Source organism: Schistocerca gregaria, chromosome 5 (assembly GCF_023897955.1).
Source record: "Schistocerca gregaria isolate iqSchGreg1 chromosome 5, iqSchGreg1.2, whole genome shotgun sequence".
Classification (NCBI taxonomy): Eukaryota; Metazoa; Arthropoda; class Insecta; order Orthoptera; family Acrididae; genus Schistocerca; species Schistocerca gregaria.
The window spans coordinates 464,810,835-464,831,049 of NC_064924.1; the positions used below are offsets into that span (position 1 = coordinate 464,810,835).

A 20,215-nucleotide genomic window follows, 5' to 3' on the forward strand; every position below is an offset into this window, starting at 1 on the left:
GTAAAACATTCAAATATGCGGTTGAGATTACTAAGACATTAATAAAAATAAAAGCAAAAGAATCACTAAAATTTTTGGGGAAACAGCTTGCATAGCAAGCAGAGGGTCTGAGGACATTTCTTGAAATCAATTATAATGAGTTCCCTGGATATCTTTTTTGGATATTTCCGAAGTCCAATCAGATGACAATCATAATTTCAATACAACACAACTGCTGCTTCTTCTTCTTCTACTACTACTACTACCACTACTACTAGTATTATTATATTAAAATTATTAGAGATAACTTACTTGTATAATATTGTCTTGAGATAGCTTGCGTGGAAGCGATAAAGGTCATCAAGAGAAACAGCATTTCCAAGTAATACTTCAAATTCTGCCCAGCTAACTTGCAACACAGTGGACATTATATAAATTTGGAGGCCATGGACAAACTGCATCATTTCATGACGACACAGATGTATCCGATGATGTTCATTTCTAGTGTAATTTGCAGGCAGCTTAAGGTCCTGTGCAGAAGTAAAATAATTGCAAACAAAGCACTTCTTTTTTGGTTTAAGTACATTTTGTATAAGTTAACTATATATTTGTATTTACAACTATAATACTTCTGTTTTGACTTTGGTTCAAATAATAATGTATGATCTTTTTTCTTGTTGTTGTTGTTCAAGCATACCATGCCTATTGTACTAGTATGTAAGAAACTTGATGCTTACTGAAGAGTACAGATTATACCAGGAACATGGCATAAAAATACTGTAAAAAAACTCTTCCAACTAGAAATAAACACAAAAATCCACTTTTACTACATTGATGGGAAGGAATATCATAGTCTTAACACCTCATAAATATTGAAATCATTAGTGAAAAGTACTAGTTCAGTTGGAGGTGGAGGTGGTGGTGGTGGTGTGGAGGAGGAGGAGGAGGGAACTATGTGTCCTATTTATTGAAGTATTCCAGCACCCATTTACAATGATTTAATGAGACAAAAGTAAACTTATATCAGGAGGGCAAGACAAGGATCTGGACCCTGCTCCTCTTATCACTCTAGTATTATGATTAGTCATGTTGGCTGTAAATGAAGACCACAATTATAATGTATCAATTTAATATTTATTAATTATACCACTAGTCCAGTGTCTTAATAACCGATCATATACATTGGTGTTTTGAGACGAGAAGTTTTCTTTTCTGCAACTAGTACACAGAAATAGAGAGATGGAAGCACACAAATACAAAAGTAGGGAAAATTAAGATCCATCATCCGCCTTGCACTCACTCAACCCACAGATTTATCATGTAGTAACTGCCACCTGGTGAATCATGGATCTTGCTGCAGTGGAGTGGATTGTGCACCTCAACAATACAGGCAGATATCCTTTAAGTGCAACCACATTAGAGGTGTGTCTGTGAAGAGGCCAGACTAACATTTGGTTCCTGGAATTGGAGAGAGGTAGTGGGTAACAGCCTTGCCGTTGGTTTTAGGGCAGCAATTTGGATGATTGACTGATGTGGTCTTGTAACGTAAGCTAACATGGTCTTGCTATGCTGGTACAGCAAACAGCTGAAAGCAACAGGAAATTGCTGGTGTTGATTTTTTTCCAAAGGTATGGTTAAATGATAATGGCATCCTCTGGAGGTAAAAAAGCCCCCCGTCCATATCTCAAGTTATGGACTACTCAAGAGAATACATGAAATGCATTTGCAGTTGTGAATATGGACAACCATCAGCTGTATAATGGAATGATGAGAATGAAAATTTGTGCCAGACCAGGACTTGAATCTGGATTTCCCACTTATTGCAAGTGGTTGCCTTACCATGAGGCTATCCGAGCATGCTCCTCAACCAGACCTTAACTTCTGTATGTCATCAACCAAATGTCTACAACCTGAACTCATACACTCATGAAAGCTTATATTTTCAAACAGAACTAATGTTATAATTAGACGAGAACATTTTCTACAATAAATGTGCCACAAATAGAATATTATGAAAAGGATAGAGAGCTACTCACCATATACTGGAAATGTTGAGTCCCACAGACAGGCACAGCAAAAAGACTGCTAAACAAGTAAGCTTTTGGCCTTCTTCCAAATTAGACCACACACACACACACACACACACACACAGTGATCATGTGTGTGTGTGTGTGTGTGTGTGTGTGTGTGTGTGTGTGTGTGTTTCGATTCAGGAGGACACCTTTTGGCCAAAACCTTACTCGTTTAGCAGTCGTTTTGTTGTGCCTGTCTGTGACTCAACATCTCCACCATATGGTAGATAGCAATCTATCCTTTTCATAATATTGTCATTATTCCATCCCGGATTTTACATTGTTTAAATGTGCCACAAAAGACTTCATGATTGTATTTGTAATGCTGTTTCTGAAGTTCTCCACAGAGATAAATATATCATTATTTTGTGTGCATACACGTGGAACATCTTGAGTTCCTCTTTCAATATTTCAGCTGTAAACACTCAAGCCTCTGTCTAAGTGACTTACTGACCGACCTCTGAGTTTAGAAGAATGCCTAATCATTGTCTAAGAGGCGAAAGACTGATGACTCAAATATATAAGTTGATATTAAAAGTACATGAGTCACAGACAACCTAGTTGGCTACAACTGCACTGACCACTGATGAACTTTATTTATCAAAGACAAAAATTGCAAGCACCAGATATTAACAAATATAGATCTCCTTGGCAGCTGCCCAAAATCCACAATGATTATAAAACAGTTAGTTCATTGTTCAAACTAGTAACAAGTGTTGGAATGCCAGACAATGAAGACTCAGAGCAAAAGTTACTGTGAGAGGGAAAATATAAATCAGATTCCATGGAGTTCTAAATGGAGGCTCTTATTCTGGTTGGTTGGGTGTTACCCACCAGCTGTATTTAGGCAACTTTCTTTACCACTAAATTCCAGAACCATAAACTGTTGGTCAGTAACTGAAAGTGGAATGGCCAGTAGAAAGTAGATGTACAGTGCTGAGGTACTACAGATTTGTTTGGTTTAACAGGGATGATGTGCTGTGGTGTTCAGTATATCTTTGAGGCACATATTCTTGACATCTCAAGGAATAAATAGATATTGTCTCACTTTCAAAAGTTAGTCATCAACTCATGGTGACAAAGCCTCAAAAGATCTCATCATATATGTTGGAAAAGGCAATATTAATATCTCAAGTGAAGAGAGAGAGAGAGAGAGAGAGAGAGAGAGAGAGAGAGAGAGAGAGAGTAAACATATCTCTGCTACAGGATGCAACCCAAACTGTCTCTTCCATATGCAGGACAATAGTGGAATTATATTCTCAAACTGAAAACACAATCAAGTCCAGATCGGACGGTAGGATCATCAGTGAAGTACAACACACACAGCTGAAAGCACATTTACTAGTCGAGTTTGAATTGATGGCCTGCAGTTTTACAGCCAGCAAATGTAACCACTGTACCACACTGTCAACACCACAGTTCATGGCACTGCTCGCTCTCCCTCTCCTGAAGAAACAGAGACCCACTGTTTCAAAAGTTTTTGTTTGAGCCAAATACAGCATCCTGCATCTAGATTTTATCAACAGTCTCAGTATGGTGGCACTAGTGGAGCCTCAATTCTTGTAGCGTTGTTACATCTCCTGCACTATGGTCAGCATAAAAGGTAGCACCTGCCATCGAAGTTTCATGATCACAGAGTGGGTCTTAATTTTTCTTGAACCTTCCGTTGATGATATATTACACTGCACTGTAGTAGGAATTCACATCAACAATACAGGAAAAGACAGATTGCTACATACTGTAATGATGACATCTTAAGTTGCAACAGGCACAATTAAAACACATTTACACATAAACTTTTGGTCATAGCCTTCATCAGAGAAAAAAGAGAAACACACACCACTCATTCACAAGCAAGTACCCCTCACACACACGACTGCCAACTCTAGCAGCATGGGCCACAATGTCAATGGCATTCTGGTATGAGCTGCCAGAGTTGGCAGTCGTGTGTGCATGAGATGTACTTGCTTGTGTGAACTAGTGATGGGTGTTTCTCTTTTTTCTTCTGATGAAGACTGTAACTGAAAACTTTATGTAAGTGTCTTTACTTGTGCCTGTCTGCAACTTAACATGTCATCTTTATAGTAAGTAGCAATCTACCTCTGCCTACATCGTTAATATTCTAACCTGGAGTTTCCTATGGTTGTAGGGCTTCATATGGAGGACATGGGTGATGTGTCTGCAATATTGTCTCCTCCATGAAGAGTCATAATCCTCAGTTTCATATGTGACACCAAGAAGTGATGAAGGATTTGATCTGATTCAAAGTAGCACTTTGCGGAGCAAGGTGGCGCAGTGGTTGGCACAATGGACTCGTATTTGGGAGGACGACGGTTCAAACCTGCATCCGGCCATCCCGATTTAGGTTTTCCGTAATTTCCCTAAATCACTTCAGGCAAATGTCAGAATGATTCCTTTGAAAGGGCACAGCTGACTTCCTTCCCCATACTTCCCTAATCCGATGGGACCAATGACCTCTCTGTTTCCCAAATGAACCAACTGAGCAAAGTAGCACTTTAGTAACTTTTCTGATAGTCCCACTTTCTGTACAGGAATAATAGTCCATACCAAGTCTCCTGGACTGCATCTCACTGGTCAGTGCTTGGCATTATAGCACTCTCATAAAGAGGTTGATTCCAATTCAGTGCTGCTACAGATGGAACAGCACCAGATGGTTCAAAGGTTGTAGTTACTGACAAATGTGAATATTACTGAATTATTGGTCTAATAGTGACACAAATTACTTACAATTCTGAATGAAAGCAGGGGACACATGATACAAAACTGAATATATCTTAAACGATAGGCTGAAGAAAGGTAAATTTACATTTACAGACTTGTCAAAAATATTTAACACCACTGACTAGAAGACATGTGAATTCTGAAGGTAGCAGGGATAAAATACAGAGAGTGGAAAGTTATTCATAAAAACAGATTGTAGGTGAAGGACATGAAGGGCAACAGTAGTTGAGAAGGGAGCAAGAGTGGGTTCTAGTTTATTCCAAATGTCATTCAGCATGTGTACTGAGCAACCAGTAAAGGATACCAAGGAGACATTTTGAAAGGAAATTAAAACTTCAGAGGAAACAAATAAAAACTTTGAGGTTGACATTGTAATTCTGTCAGAGAAGCAAGGGACTTGAAAGAGCAGTTGAATGGAATGCATAGGGTCTTGAAAAGAGCTTATACGATGAACATCAACAAAAGCACAACAAGGATAATGGTTGTTGTTGTTGTTGTTGTTGTTGTGGTCTTCAGTCCTGAGACGGGTTTGATGCAGCTCTCCATGCTACTCTACACTGTGCAAGCTTCTTCATCTCCCAGTACCTACTGCTACCTACATCCTTCTGAATCTGCTTGGTGTATTCATCTCTTGGTCTCCCTCTACGATTTTTACCCTCTACGGTGCCCTCCAATACTAAATAGGTGATCCCTTGGTGCCTCAGAACATGTCCTACCAACCGATCCCTTCTTCTAGTCAAGTTGTGCCACAAACTTCTCTTCTCCCCAATCCTATTCAACACCTCCTCATTAGTTATGTGATCTACCCATCAAATCTTCAGCATTCTTCTGTAGCACCACATTTCGAAAGCTTCTATTCTCTTCTTGTCTAAACTATTTATGTCCTTGTTTCACTTCCATACATGGCTACACTTTCAGAAAAGACTTCCTGACACTGAAATCTATACTCAATGTTAACAAATTTCTCTTCTTCTGAAACGCTTTCCTTCCCATTGCCAGTCTACATTTTATATCCTCTCTACTTCGCCCATCATCAGTTATTTTGCTCCCCAAATAGCAAAACTCCTTTACTACTTTAAGTGTCTCATTTCCTAATCTAATGCCCTCAGCATCACCAGCCTTAATTCGACTACATTCAATTATCCTCGTTTTGCTTTTGTTGATGTTCATCTTATATCCTCCTTTCAAGACACTATCCATTCCGTTTAACTACTCTTCCAAGTCCTTTGCTGTCTCCGACAGAATTACAATGTCATCGGCAAACCTCAAAGTTTTTATTTCTTCTCCATGGATTTTAATACCTACTCCAAATTTTTCTTTTGTTTCCTTCACTGCTTGCTCAATATAGAGATTGAATAACATTGGGGAGAGGCTACAACACTGTCTCACTCCCTTCCCAACCGCTGCTTCCCTTTCATGCTTCTTGACTCTTATAACTGCCATCTGGTTTCTGTACAAATTGTAAATAACCTTTCGCTCCCTGTATTTTACTCCTGCCACCTTCAGAATTTGAAAGAGTGTATTCCAGTCAACATTGTCAAAAGCTTTCTCTAAGTCTACAAATGCTAGAAACGGAGGTTTGCCTTTCCTTAATCTAGCTTCTAAGACAAGTCGTAGGGTCAGTATTGCCTCACGTGTTCCAATATTTCTACGGAATCAAAACTGATCTTCTGCTAGGTTGGCTTCTACTAGTTTTTCCATTCATCTGTAAAGAATTCACGTTAGTATTTTGCAGCTGTGACTTATTAAACTGATAGTTCAATAATTTTCACACCTGTCAACACCTGCTTTCTTTGGGATTGGAATTATAATATTCTTCTTGAAGTCTGAGGGTATTTCGCCTGTCTCATACATCTTGCTCACCAGATGGAAGAGTTTTGTCAGGGCTGGCTCTCCCAAGGCCGTCAGTGGTTCTAATGGAATATTGTCTACTCCTGGGGCCTTGTTTCGACTAAGATCTTTCAGTGCTCTGTCAAACTCTTCACGCAGTATCATATCTCTCATTTCATCTTCATCTACATCCTCTTCCATTTCAATAATATTGTCTTCAAGTACATCGCCCTTGTATAAACCCTCTATATACACCTTCCACCTTTCTGCTTTCCCTCCTTTGCTTAGAACTGGGTTTCCATCTGAGCTCTTGATATTCATGCAAGTGGTTCTCCTTTCTCCAAAGGTCTCTTTTATTTTCCTGTAGGCAATATTTATCTTACCCCTAGTGAGATAAGCCTCTACATCCTTACGTTTATCCTCTAGCCATCCCTGCTTAGCCATTTTGCACTTCCTGTTGATCTCATTTTTGAGACGTTTGTATTCCTTTTTGCCTGCTTCAAGGATAATGGAATATAGTCAAATTAAATCAAGTGCTGCTGAGAGAATTACATTTAGAAGTGGGACAATAAGAGTAGTAGATGAGTTTTATTATTGGGAGGGCACTATAAGTGAAGATGGGAAAAACAGGGAGGATAGTAAATGCAGAATGGCAATAGCAACAAAAGTGTTTCTGAGAAAGAGAAAGTAGTTAACATCCAATATAAATTTAAGTGTTAGAAAGCCTTTTTGAAAGATATTTATCTGGAGTGTAACCTTGAACGAAGGTGAAATATAGGCTATAAAGAGTTCAGACAAGAAGAAAATAGAAGCTTTTGAAAAATGGTGCTGCACAAGAATGTAGAAGATTAGAAGGATAGATCAAGACTATGGGGAAGTACTGAAGTGGTTTGGGAAGAAAGAAATTGTGTCACAACTTGACTAAAAGAATAAAAGAAGGGATCATTTCATAGGGTACATCCTAAGGCATCAAGGAATCATCACTTTGGTAATAGTGAGAAGAGTGTGTGTGTGTGTGTGTGTGTGTGTGTGTGTGTATGTGTGTGTGTGTGTGTGTGTGTAGGGGGAGGGGGAGGGGGTGAGGGGCGGATGAATATTTGATGAAGACCACGATTTGAATATAGTAAGCAGGTCAAAGTGGTTGTAGGCTGCAGTCATTAAGCAGAGACAGAGAGGCTGCATGTGACTGGATTAGCATGGAGAACTGCACCAAACCAATATCCTTGAAATGGCACAAATGTTGCAAAATGCCTCCACTGCCTACCCCTGTCCACAATCTTCCTTATCAATACCCATTTGAAACTCCATTTTCTAAGACTTAAAGACCACTCTTATAACTTGCAAATGTGCAACATTCAATGTGCCACCACAAGAAAAATACTGGAAGCTCAAATACAAAAAAGGACAGTTGATAAATACACTTACAGCAACATATGTGACAACATGCCAAGCAAAAACATCATGAACTTTTACATCAACTAATTTTTTCGGGTAAAATTTGTTGGTATTTACACATTACACGATTCATTCATGTCATATACTGCTTTAGCAGTGGTCACACCACTGTTGTTCACTTGGATCATAAAAAATTTTTAGTGCAGAAAACCAAACCACAAAGAAAAATAATTTTATGTTTGTTGACAGAAATGTTGCAACGTGTACTGGCAGTCATAGGCGTAAGGTGCAAGGCACTGAAATCACATGGATGGATGTCGGCTGTTATTAGTAGGCTACTGGTCAGCATCTGTTGCACTGAGAGGAAACACTTAACTAGCAATTGCTCTAATTACAACAGGCATCCTTGAGCTCTTACAAAGAACAGTTTCTGAATGGTTTTACTATTAGTGGTGTGTTAGATACTTTTAGCAGGTGAAATATAGTTAAGAAATAAAGGAAGCAGTGGGCTTCAACTCTTAACTAATTTAAATGTAAGTCAATCATTGACAACTGTGTTCCTCAAGACCATTTTTGTACGTTTGGATGGTCTGATTGACTGGTTCTTGCAAAGTACTCTCAAGGCCTTGTGCTTGATTCTCACCTGAGTCACAAATTTTAACATGCATTAAAAGAAGTCTGTCACCTCTGGCAAAGCTATATAAAGAGTGCTGGGCTCGGCCATCATTTGGAATCCTATTCAAAGATGATTTCTCCTGCTGCTAACTGGGATGAAATTGATTTAGTTTACGCCATGACAGAGGTGGAAGTCACAGCCAATGAAAATGCCTACACCCAAAATTTAGTTTTTGTGTCATTAATGAAAAATAAGAAATTTCAAAAATCATTATCTGTTTGCAAAAAGATGGCTTCACAAAATTGGTGCTAGACAGCTCTCTGTGTCTTTTCTTAGTATCCAGATTCTTTCAAGATTACTAAACAAGACCACGGATGAGCACAATAGTTTCACTGTAGAGTTTGTGATCCCGCACTATTACTGAAATTAGATACTGATTTTTCTTTGTGGCTCCAAAATCACAGTGAGGAGTATACCAGAAAATAAATGAAAACATGAAAATGGCAGGGGACAAACCACTGAAGTTGTGTTTGTTGGCCAGGCGCGCTGCCAAGATTACGTAAGTTGGTCGGCGGATTGCGTCAGCCGCCTTTGTGGCGTGACATGCTGTTGCCTCCTTGAGCCCCCGGTTCTAGATGTACCCATGTCCGGTTCTAAGCTACGCTACAGATCAGTTTGCAAAAAAATTTATTTATGGAAATATACAGTACAATCACCAACAAATTTTACATATTCACATACACCTTTGCCTTTAACCCAAATAAATACAGATTCGTTAACAGATATTTTCCTCCTGTTACGAGTATACAATGACAAGGAAGAAGGAGAAACATATGCAGATTTACCAAAATCCTTATTAGCTAATTCAGAAATATGGTAAGTGCGAAAGGCAATAATGTCTCTGTCAACAAAACTTTCAAGTCCAGGAACACTTGGTACTCCAGTACCTCCTCGAACAATGGCAACAGTAAACCATCCGTTACCATGACCAAATGTATCATTTATATCTAAACTACAGAAGATATCACCGCCGTTCTAAACAAACAGTCTACAAGACCATCGAGAACATCGAATTTGCTACAACAGCTGGAGACAAGAAGAATCGTATTCCAGTTAAGTCTGTCGCTGCACAAGCTCTGCTGGATGGTCCTTCTGTTTTCATTGGTTGCAGACTTAATTTTAGTTTAGATATAAATGATACATTTGGTCATGGTAACGGATGGTTCACTGTTGCCATTGTTGGAGGAGGTACTGGAGTACCAAGTGTTCCTGGACTTGAAAGTTTTGTTGACAGAGACATTATTGCCTTTCGCACTTACCATATTTCTGAATTAGCTAATAAGGATTTTGGTAAATCTGCATATGTTTCTCCTTCTTCCTTGTCATTGTATACTCGTAACAGGAGGAAAATATCTGTTAACGAACCTGTATTTATTTGGGTTAAAGGCAAAGGTGTATGTGAATATGTAAAATTTGTTGGTGATTGTACTGTATATTTCCATAAATAAATTTTTTTGCAAACTGATCTGTAGCGTAGCTTAGAACCGGACATGGGTACATCTAGAACCGGGGGCTCAAGGAGGCAACAGCATGTCACGCCACAAAGGCGGCTGACGCAATCCGCCGACCAACTTACGTAATCTTGGCAGCGCGCCTGGCTGGCGCACAGCGGACGCGAGCACCTAGAACACCTAGTGCTCGCGTCCGGGATAACGCTCCGCCAGCAGGCAGAAATATTCTAAGTCCGAATCAAGGTCACGCGTGTTCGGACATGTATATAAGCGAGCGACTGCCGCATAGCGGCTATGTCGCGCTGCTGCTGATGCACAGGCAACTGCATTGAACGCTGCCAAGATGCCGTACAGAAGATATCGCCGCCGTTCTAAACAAACAGTCTACAAGACCATCGAGAACATCGAATTTGCTACAACAGCTGGAGACAAGAAGAATCGTATTCCAGTTAAGTCTGTCGCTGCACAAGCTCTGCTGGATGGTCCTTCTGTTTTCATTGGTTGCAGACTTAATTTTAGTTTAGATATAAATGAGACATTTCAAATAGTTGTATGAATTACAGGCTAGAGGTCCGTGATGGCACTTGAAAAAGGTGACAAAATATTTGAAATAGGTGATTTAAAAGGTGATGAAATATTTTTAAAAAGTGATTGAAAGGTGACAAATTACTTCAATAAATTGATATGCCACAAATTAATTGTTATTATTTTCAATAATCCCCCAGCAATAAGGGTGATATAGACCATAATAAATTTCTCTGTTGTGGTTCTGGATGGGATATGACCAGTTTCTTTCCTTGTATATGTAGCTGCATTGTAATTTGGTATTGGTAATTCGATATTGGTAATCTTAATTCACACACTAAATAACAGCACACTTTTACAGCTAAAGATATGCTACACTTCAATATTGGCATCTTAGCAAGAACTGAAGTAATCATACTAGATTTTCTTTTCTCAAGGTTTTTCTAAATGGTTTTCACCTCACTTTCTTTCACTCTTTCTTCTCTTCAATAATTTGTGCACACTTATACACACCCTGAACCAGTTTTGCTTTTTGCTGTCCTTAAGAGGGGTAGGACATCAAACGGGCTGACTTGGAGCAAGAGAGGCACCACAGGACTTTTTAATTTCCACTGTCTATACTTTTACAAATAAATTCATAAACTTTATCATCATGGTTCAGGATTCACACTCATAGCAGTGCAAAATAATTTTTTTTTACATGAGAAATTTCATCATTTTTTCACTTATTATTGGCTGCATTTGCTGCTATAGGTACATTTTTCTTCATAAGTAAGAGAGAATATATGATGAATTTTGCAGAGCACCTGAACCATACTTACAGGAATATGAAACTCTAGGATTTTCCAAATCTATTAAAACTGTGGAAAAATTGAGATAATTAACTATAAAATTTAAAATGTAACAGCTAATTCATTTTTTCATAAATTAAATATAGTCTAGAGTTTCATACACTAGTAAGTATGGTTTGTATGCTGTGCAAAACTCATCAAAGAATCTCTCTTCCTTATGAAGAAAAGTGTACCTATAGCAACGAATGCGCAGAATACTAAGTGAAAAAATGGTGAAATTTCACATATAAAAAATTATTTTGTTATGTTTTTGAACTTCCACTGTTATGAGTGTGAATCCTGAATCCTTCCTCGACATGTTGACAAAGTTTTATGAATTTATTTGTAAAAGTATAGACAGACATAGAATGCCATCATTTCTGCAACCATTAACAAGTAACTGCAGCTTCTGCTTTTGACTCTTTTCTTTGAGGTCAACTTAAAACTCTTCAGTGGTGCACTTAATAAGCATGTGTCTTCCATCATATGTTTGCAAGCTGGGATGTAATGTTTTTGAGCATTATTTAGAAACCACAGCACTTCACTTTCTCTCGGTTTACTAAGCTCTTTGGTTATTTGCCAGCTAACAACTAGTTGTTCAAGAGGAAGCAGATTATCCAATCTAAAGAGTTCATTATGAAGAACTTCAGAAATATTCTCAATCTTTCTCAAAGAAGAAACCTTCAAAACACAAGCCAAAAAGGTTTGAAATATGTTTTTTATTTTTTTTATTTTATTTCTGTATGAAACTTGTGAATCAAAAGCATTCAGTCTGAAATCACTGTGTGAAGTTACTGAATAGTTCTACAGATGAAATTATGAAATGAAGTTCTGCTTTCAATGAAGGTTTATTCAAGCATTAACAATTGCAGTGTAGGATCTGGACTGAACAGCAGCAGAATTATTTTTAAAGGTATATGCTTAGGAAAGAAACAATGCTGCTTCAAAATCTTGTTGGCTGAAGGTCATAAAGTAAGCCATCTTGTGGTAGTATTTCTCAGAATACTTAAAGTGGAATGTTAAACTTAGACCGAATTCCTTCAAATTCTCGCCAGGGAACAGGTCAACTGTCAAAATAAAAGTAAATATTGATCATAAATTCGGATGCTTCTCCACCTGTGCACTCTAAAGCTTTTACACATACATTATGCATGGTATGAATGTTGCAAGTTCTGAAGCTTATAAATTGTCGGCCTCGAGTCTCCTGGACATCGCTATCTAAACATATAAAAACTTGTTTATTGACATTAGGTGCATCTGATCCCTCCACAAGACATTTATTTGGAATAAATTTGAGAAAGTGCCACACATAATTTCTGATGTACTGCTCTACCATCTGCTTTGCTGATAAATGAGTTCTCAGGTGACACGCTGTTATGTAACTCTTACTCTCTGATCAAAATGTGATGGTTGTGTATAATTCTTTTCTATATTTAAGATTGGCAGTTTCATCAAAACTCATTGTGTAATATAAATGATATGTTTCTTCCATCATTATGTTCACAGAAATATGGTGCCAGCCCATCAGTTACAGATATCTCATTCTTAGACAGAAATGAGAAATGTTCAGAAACACTTTCAAGGATCATCATCTTAAAAACATTAAAAATATTATTTGATAAGTCCATAGAGTAATTGGAAACCACTAACTTCATTGTCCAAATTAATTTAGCAGTGGTGGAATTATTCTTGATATTTGGCCTCTGTATTGTTTTGTTTCATCTGAAAGTAATTGGTACTGTCCACATTTAATTTCATAGTCACACTTAATGTTTTGTGGAAAGTGAATTACTAAAAATGATCTGAAAACATTTTGTGACAAAATTAGTAGCACAAGGACACTCACTGCAAAATAATTCACTTTCACTAACATTTTTCCGAATGCAAAGACTTTACTTTTCAAGCTATCTGTCTTTTCAAGCCAGTCACTATAGAATTTGCATTTTGCCATTTCAAAAAAGGTAGTTTTCAAAACTGGACAGCAGCAATTTTGTTACAACAGCAAAATTAGAATCTGTAGCAAAAAGAGAAGCAGTTGTAATAAAGGAATATTTGATGTTAATAGGAGTTGCACAAAATATAAAAAATACTCAAAAATAAAAAAGGAACAACCTATCTCAAATTTCATCACTGGAGCATTCCAAAAAGTTAAATGAACAAACATAAATATAGAAAGTTTGAAATTAAAGTAAATAACTTATTTTCTCCCTAAAAGAGCAAACATAGTTGATACAGGTGACAAATATTTAAAATAGTGACAACAATAAAAAAGTGAGAAAGGTGACTGATACCTCACTCTGGAGTTAGTATAAGGTTTTAATATGCTTCTGTATAATCAATTATCTTAATAAAATTCTGATTTTGGATCAATCAGGTACTTTTGTAAAGAGTGATAACTGATTAGTCAGCATTTTTAGTTGTATGTATTAATGTATGGGAATTATAAACTCTGATTTTCTCTATTATTTGTGCTCTCTAGATGCGCTATTCATAAAACATACAACCACTGTAACCTGTGACTCAAACCCTTGTATTTCCTTGGATACCATTAGAACTATGGTTTCCATCCACGATGCCTGATAAGATATTGTGCCAATAATGTATCTATGAAGGAAACAGTCATCAACTACATCACAGCTATCTTATATTTGTCTTATATTTCAATTAATATTCTAGTTGCTAAGTCTATTGTTAGTGTTAAGGACTAGTAGAGACAATTATCAGAATAAAATCTTCATTTTTGAGAAAATCACCACCAACTTGCGATGGAAACAGTTGTTACAGTCCTATCATCTGATAGAGCTGGTGGATGAAATCTGTCACTTGCTTGGTCCAGAAATGGTGTGGCTCTGTGACATCTACAGATTCAAAACATAAGGTGTAAAGCAAGATCCATCTTGTCTGTCCTGCCAATGAACATGGGCTGTTTGTAATGGTCCAGCTTTTTTTTTTTTTTTTTTTTTTTTTTAGTTAAATCAAGAAAAATAGGAACAAATTATCTAAAAATCCATCAGGATCTTAGCACAACTACAGCGACAACCTTTAGACACAACATGGTTTTCATATAGATGAAATATCTGGCTCCTTACTCTGGTGTGATCAAGATTACAGAAACTTAAAATATTAGCTATTGTCAATAGTTTGCTATTTGTCATTTAATTCCATGTTATGTATGCACGATTTTATTCAAATGCATCAGAAATATCAAGTAATGTGTCAGAACTGCAGCATCACAAATCATATTACTGTCTGCATTTACTGAAACAGTGATGACAGGTATGAAAGAAAGCATTTGTTAGTGGGAATAATAAAATTATAATCATTTAATATAACTGTTGAGAAGCTCCACACCATGTCATACAAAATAGCACACAACACAAAATAGCACACATCATGAATATTGTGGTTGTGACAGGCTGTGATGCTAGTAGATAACTATTTTCCTCCACATTTTATGGCTGAAGAAACTGGAAGTTTTTGATAAACTATTTTCTGTTCAAAATTGAGTTTTTGTTAACTCCTAACTTTTTTCCTGTTGGCATCTTATTTTCTTTTCCTGTAAAATATGCTAAAGACACAGGTCAGTTGGCTGTTGGTGGCACTTTGTCTCCTTTTTTGTTATGCTGAGTAGCAGACCGTAAAACCTTGCACTTCAGCATAACGAAAAGCAGAGGTGGTCTTGTGAATTCTGTCACCAACTGCACACTGATGTAGGTTCCCTTCTTCAATGGCTGTTCTATTAGTGTGACAACAAACTTCATCATGGTCACTGCTCAGTGGTATAGATTGAGTCATTTAATTACACTGTTGCACATAGTATGATATCACATAGAACATATTCAGTCTTTGCATCTAGTGACACTGAGCCATAAAACACAATGCAAGTATTAGAACTAATGAAAGATCATAATACCTTAAAAATAACCAACAACAATACAGAAATAAAGTACCAAACCTCAGACATTTGCCTGTCTAAAATGTTTTCAATTTGTAAATATAATGCAACTTCAATTCAGACCAAGAATTTTTTTTAATTACATATCAACTATAAATACCAAAATTTGTGTTGTATTTAAGTGAGAACAGCAGCAGTCAATGAAACAAACAATACAGAAAATTAAAAAGAGCTCTCCAATTCTTCAACTTTTTCCTGCATAATTCAGGACGAAATAGTTCGCAGGAGAACAGTAGGCTGTTACTGTTTGAACAGGCAGAATATTCTTGTTACCAACATCAGGTGCATTCATGAACAGACTGCCTAGGGGATGGTGTCAGGCTTTTATCTCCTCCTCCCCTCTCTCTGACCTGCCACTCTGTATACTGTCCACTCCCAGGGTTTGCCGCACGTTTAGCATCTCCTCCTACTGCTGACTCACTGCTCTGTCTTCAGTATGTGCAGAGGGACACTTGCTGGCAATGTCTCTGCCGTTGCTCAACCTGCCTCCGATGTTGGTTCATTGTGGGATACCATCTACTCCTTCTTAATCAGACTAAGTGCAGGTTTTCAGACCTTATTGAGGATGTAGTCACCATCACAACTGATCAGCCATTTCCTTACTTGAATCTTGATAGATTGTTTAATGGCACAGTCCCAGAAAGTTAGACACTAGGCAGTTTACTGCTACTGCAGATTTGTTAGGCTGCTGCAGTTCGGTGTGACACTGGACAGCACCAATCTTTGACAGTATGCACCATCTGACCGACATAATTATGTCATGCCACATTGGCAGGGACCTGATAGACCCTGGACTTACATAATCTGAGGTTGTCCTTGACACTACCAAGCAGTGCCCATGTTTACCCTATCTTTGTGGATAAATGGAATAAACACAGTGGGCTCACACTCTCAGGGTTTCTCTTCTATTTGCACCAGTTGTACACTCAGTGCACTACACAGGGCTCTGTAGATTTGTCACTCTGTGTAGATGCTCTTCCAGAACACTATCCTCAGATGTTTTGGCTGACACTCTCATTGTCAGAGAAGGTCTCAGCTCTATGTGCCAATCTTCTGAGAACCCTGCCCCTTTGCACTGGGGGGTGGCAGCTGTCTGCATATAGCTATAGGTTAATGAGCATCTTCTTACAGTAACTGCTGTGCCAAACATGCTGTTCACTGTGTTTTATTTTTTTAAGGGGAGTGCTCCAACCAATTGACTTTCACGGTAAAACTGGAGTTCTGATGTACAGAACTGAAACGTATGAGGAAATTATTCAGCTTGTCTCTTCCATGTGGCCATATGACGAAGGCCTCCTTCTGCCACTGTGTCATTAAAGAACCTACCAAGATTTGAGTAATAGAACAGCTAATCAGCCTTGATAGTGGCTACATCTTTAATAAGGGCTCTGAACCTGCACTCAGTCTGATTAAGAAGAGGAAGGAGATATTCCATAATGAGCTGACATCTTTAGTAAGGGCTTGGAACCTTCACTCAGTCTGATTAAGAAGAGGAAGGAGATATTCCATAATGAACTGACTTCCGTGAAAGACGAAGCAACAGTGGAGTTACCACCAGCATGTGTATCTGGATGTGAACTGTTGACAGAGCAATGAGTTGGCAGGACTGGGGGAGGAGGGTGGTGGTGGTGGTGGTGGTGGTGGTGGTGGTGGTAGATGTATACCTTCTCCTGGGCATGGACTGCTGACAGTGTGGCAGGTTGGAAGGGGAGGTGGGGGGGGGGGGGGAGATAAAAGCACTGCTGCAGCTCCTGGGAAGTCAGTTCATCAGTGCACTTGATGATGGCATTGTTATCATCTGCTCAAATTTTGTGCCCAATGGACACTGATATTCAGCCATTTGTCTGTGATCTATTTGTCCCTACCTTTCTGTATTTGTGTGCTTAAAATGAAGAAATATAGTAAACTGCCAAAGGAAATTACATTACACTACTCTGCTGAATAATCTTTTTTTCCCTCCAGCACTTTGTTCTGTCATTGGTAGGTTCATACTCTGTGGTTCTGTAAGCCATAGCATTTGTAAAGTGTTATTTGTATAGTCTGCTGCTAACCAGAGTGTGAAGCACTTCTACTTTTTCCATTTGGACAACAGTTTCCTTTTGAAAATTCATTTCCCTATGGTCCAGCAATAGAAAATAAAAGGATTTTTGCTTCTTTCCATATTGGACAACAGTTTCCTTTTAAAAATTCATTTCCCTATGGTCCTGCAATATTAAATAATGTAATGTAATATTCTGTGACTAACAGTTTTCCTCTTCTACTATATTTTTATGACCACTTAATCAGAAATTACATTATCAACTATGGAAGGTTTATGGCAAAAAAATCCTGTCTAGCAGATTCTTTTGTTTCTAGTCTATGTTGTTCTATTCTGTGACAGTATGTGTAAACTGCCGGAATGAAACTGCAACGTTTCACACCTCATCACTTATTTCTAAAGATATAGCGTTGTAAGACTAAACTGCTTTTATGGCAAAATTAAGATGCAACAAATATGAACTACACTCAATATGAATATATTTAGTACAGTTACTGGCTGGAGCATAAAATGCACTGTGACTGTGTTGTCAATTAGTCTTTTAGGAAAAATCAGGATATCTTTGTACAAATGACAAAAATTCTAAGAGCACTGTAAAATGTTGAACAATATCCTTACCTTAAAGTTTTGTTCAAGAACCCATGCAATGCGCCGAACTTTCAGCAGAAATCCAAAAATGCTATTGTAGTTGGCCAGGGCACTCTCCGTAAGAATGAGGCACAATGGCCACTCCACTGAGTACCCCAGCACTAATGAAGCAAACATATTTGGAGAGGTATGGGACAAATGACCTGTTGCTGTACTTGACAATGAGAAGCAGAGACGTGACGAATTCACATCACGCTCTGCCTGTGGTGAACCACTCACAGCACGTGCCAGGACTCTGTTCAACGTTGATACATTTAGGAGTCGGGATGAATGAACTGATTCATGTGCTCCTGTGTTAAGAAAAACATTAACAAAATTAATGTAAATATTATATAAAAAGATAATGTTTTAAATTTCACAGAGCTGAGACATGAAAGCAATAAATTATCAAACTCTTAACCCAAAATTTAAATTGCTAGCAGTTAATGAAACTGGGGCTCAAGAATGAAAAGAAAACATGCTAGCCATATAATCAGAAAGGACATGACTAATAAAAAGTGACTTAGATTAAATGATATTAATGCAGCATCCATCAAATAAATGTATTATCAAAATAAAATTCTGAAGGACAAAGAAAAGAAAAAAAAAGATATATCTGGGGCATATAAAGCCAGCCACTAATTCTTTTGTAGTTGGAGCAAAAAAGGGAAGAAAGTGAAAGGCATAAAATTCCAAGTAAGTGCTACACATTCAGACATCTAACCAGTCAACATATATTGCTACTGTAAAGAAAGCAGCCAATAAATAATGATGAATGTTTCAGCTTAACAAACATCACAAGCACAATAAATCTGAATTAAACTCATGGCCACAAATAGCAGTCAGTGAAGAACAAATGTGACAAAATATGAAGCATGACACAGGTACATTGGCTCCTGATGTTACAGCTTTAGAGGATGTTTTGCACCATAGTACTATATTCTGCTAGCAATAGAATTTCCCCTTATTTAAGAATCTCCAAGAAATTATCAATAGTGATATTCTTTGGACACCAGTGTGAAGTGGCAAAACATTCTGCAGCAAAATGAATTGCCCCTATGTAGTTTAAAGGAGCTGCTTTAATTGCAAAACATTTTCTAGGGACTTTAAAAGCCTATAGGTATAAAATCCCACCAATATTAAACAACATTTTCCTAAGTTAATACACATTTTAATCGTAGTTTACAGAGCTTCATACACAGTATTCACCACACTTTCACTTGGCTGATTTACATAAATGAGAAATGCACTGATGAGCCGAAACATTATGCCACATGCTTAATATTGTGTTGGTCACCCACTTTAGAAAGCAATACAGCAACGATTCGGCAACAAGACCTTGTTGGATATCTGTAAGTATGTTGCACCAGATGTCCACACAAAGAACATGCATTTCCTGTATATGCAGACAGGTGGTGTGTGGGCACAGATGTGGCACAGATAGTCTCTCAGATGTGTTCTTCAGGTTCAGATAGGTAAACCTGGCGCTCAAACAATATAATGCTCCTCAACCCACTGTAGCACAATTCTGATATTTGGCATGGACAGCTATCCTGCTGGAAGATGTCATTGTCATCGGGGAAGATACCAAGGATGTAAGTCGTCTGCAGTAATGTTTATATTGTCCACAGCTGTCATGGTACTTTCAGTTACTACCACAGGTCTCATAGAAGCCCAGGCGAATGTCCCTCATAAGATAACATTACTCCCACCAGCCTGCATCTTTAGTGCAGATGACAGCTTATCCAGATATGACCATTGACCTACTGTAAGAAGAAATGTGATTCATTCTACCAAGTGACATGTTTTTATTGTCCTGTGGTTCAATCTTGCGTGATCCTGTAGCCATTACAATTGTAACTGATGATGTCAGCGGGTCAACTCAGAAACAAGTAGGTGTCGTCTACTGTGGAATCCCACGTTCAACTATGTGTGCCAAATGATGTCCTTTGAAACACCTGCGCTTGCTATAGCATTGTACTCTGTCATCAGATCTGAAACAAATTGCCGCCTATCTTGCCTTACAGAGTGGGCATGCCTCTGACTTCCTCTACTGTGATGAGATATGTATGTTCAACTCCTTGTCACTTAGTTT

At 38.0% G+C, this 20,215-nt stretch overlaps 1 protein-coding gene across 3 annotated transcripts in view; it reads right to left on the reverse strand.

The window, feature by feature from the left end:
- The window catches only part of LOC126271918 (gamma-tubulin complex component 6), a 249,988-nt gene that overhangs the window by 21,279 nt on the left and 208,494 nt on the right, over window positions 1–20,215 (reverse strand). For all 3 annotated transcript variants that reach the window (XM_049974312.1, XM_049974311.1, XM_049974313.1), the window contains exons 15-16: window positions 18,112–18,431; window positions 292–509 (exon numbers count right to left, since the gene is read on the reverse strand). In XM_049974312.1, the coding sequence (XP_049830269.1) occupies window positions 292–509; window positions 18,112–18,431 (538 nt within the window). The remainder of the gene's footprint in view (window positions 1–291; window positions 510–18,111; window positions 18,432–20,215) is intronic.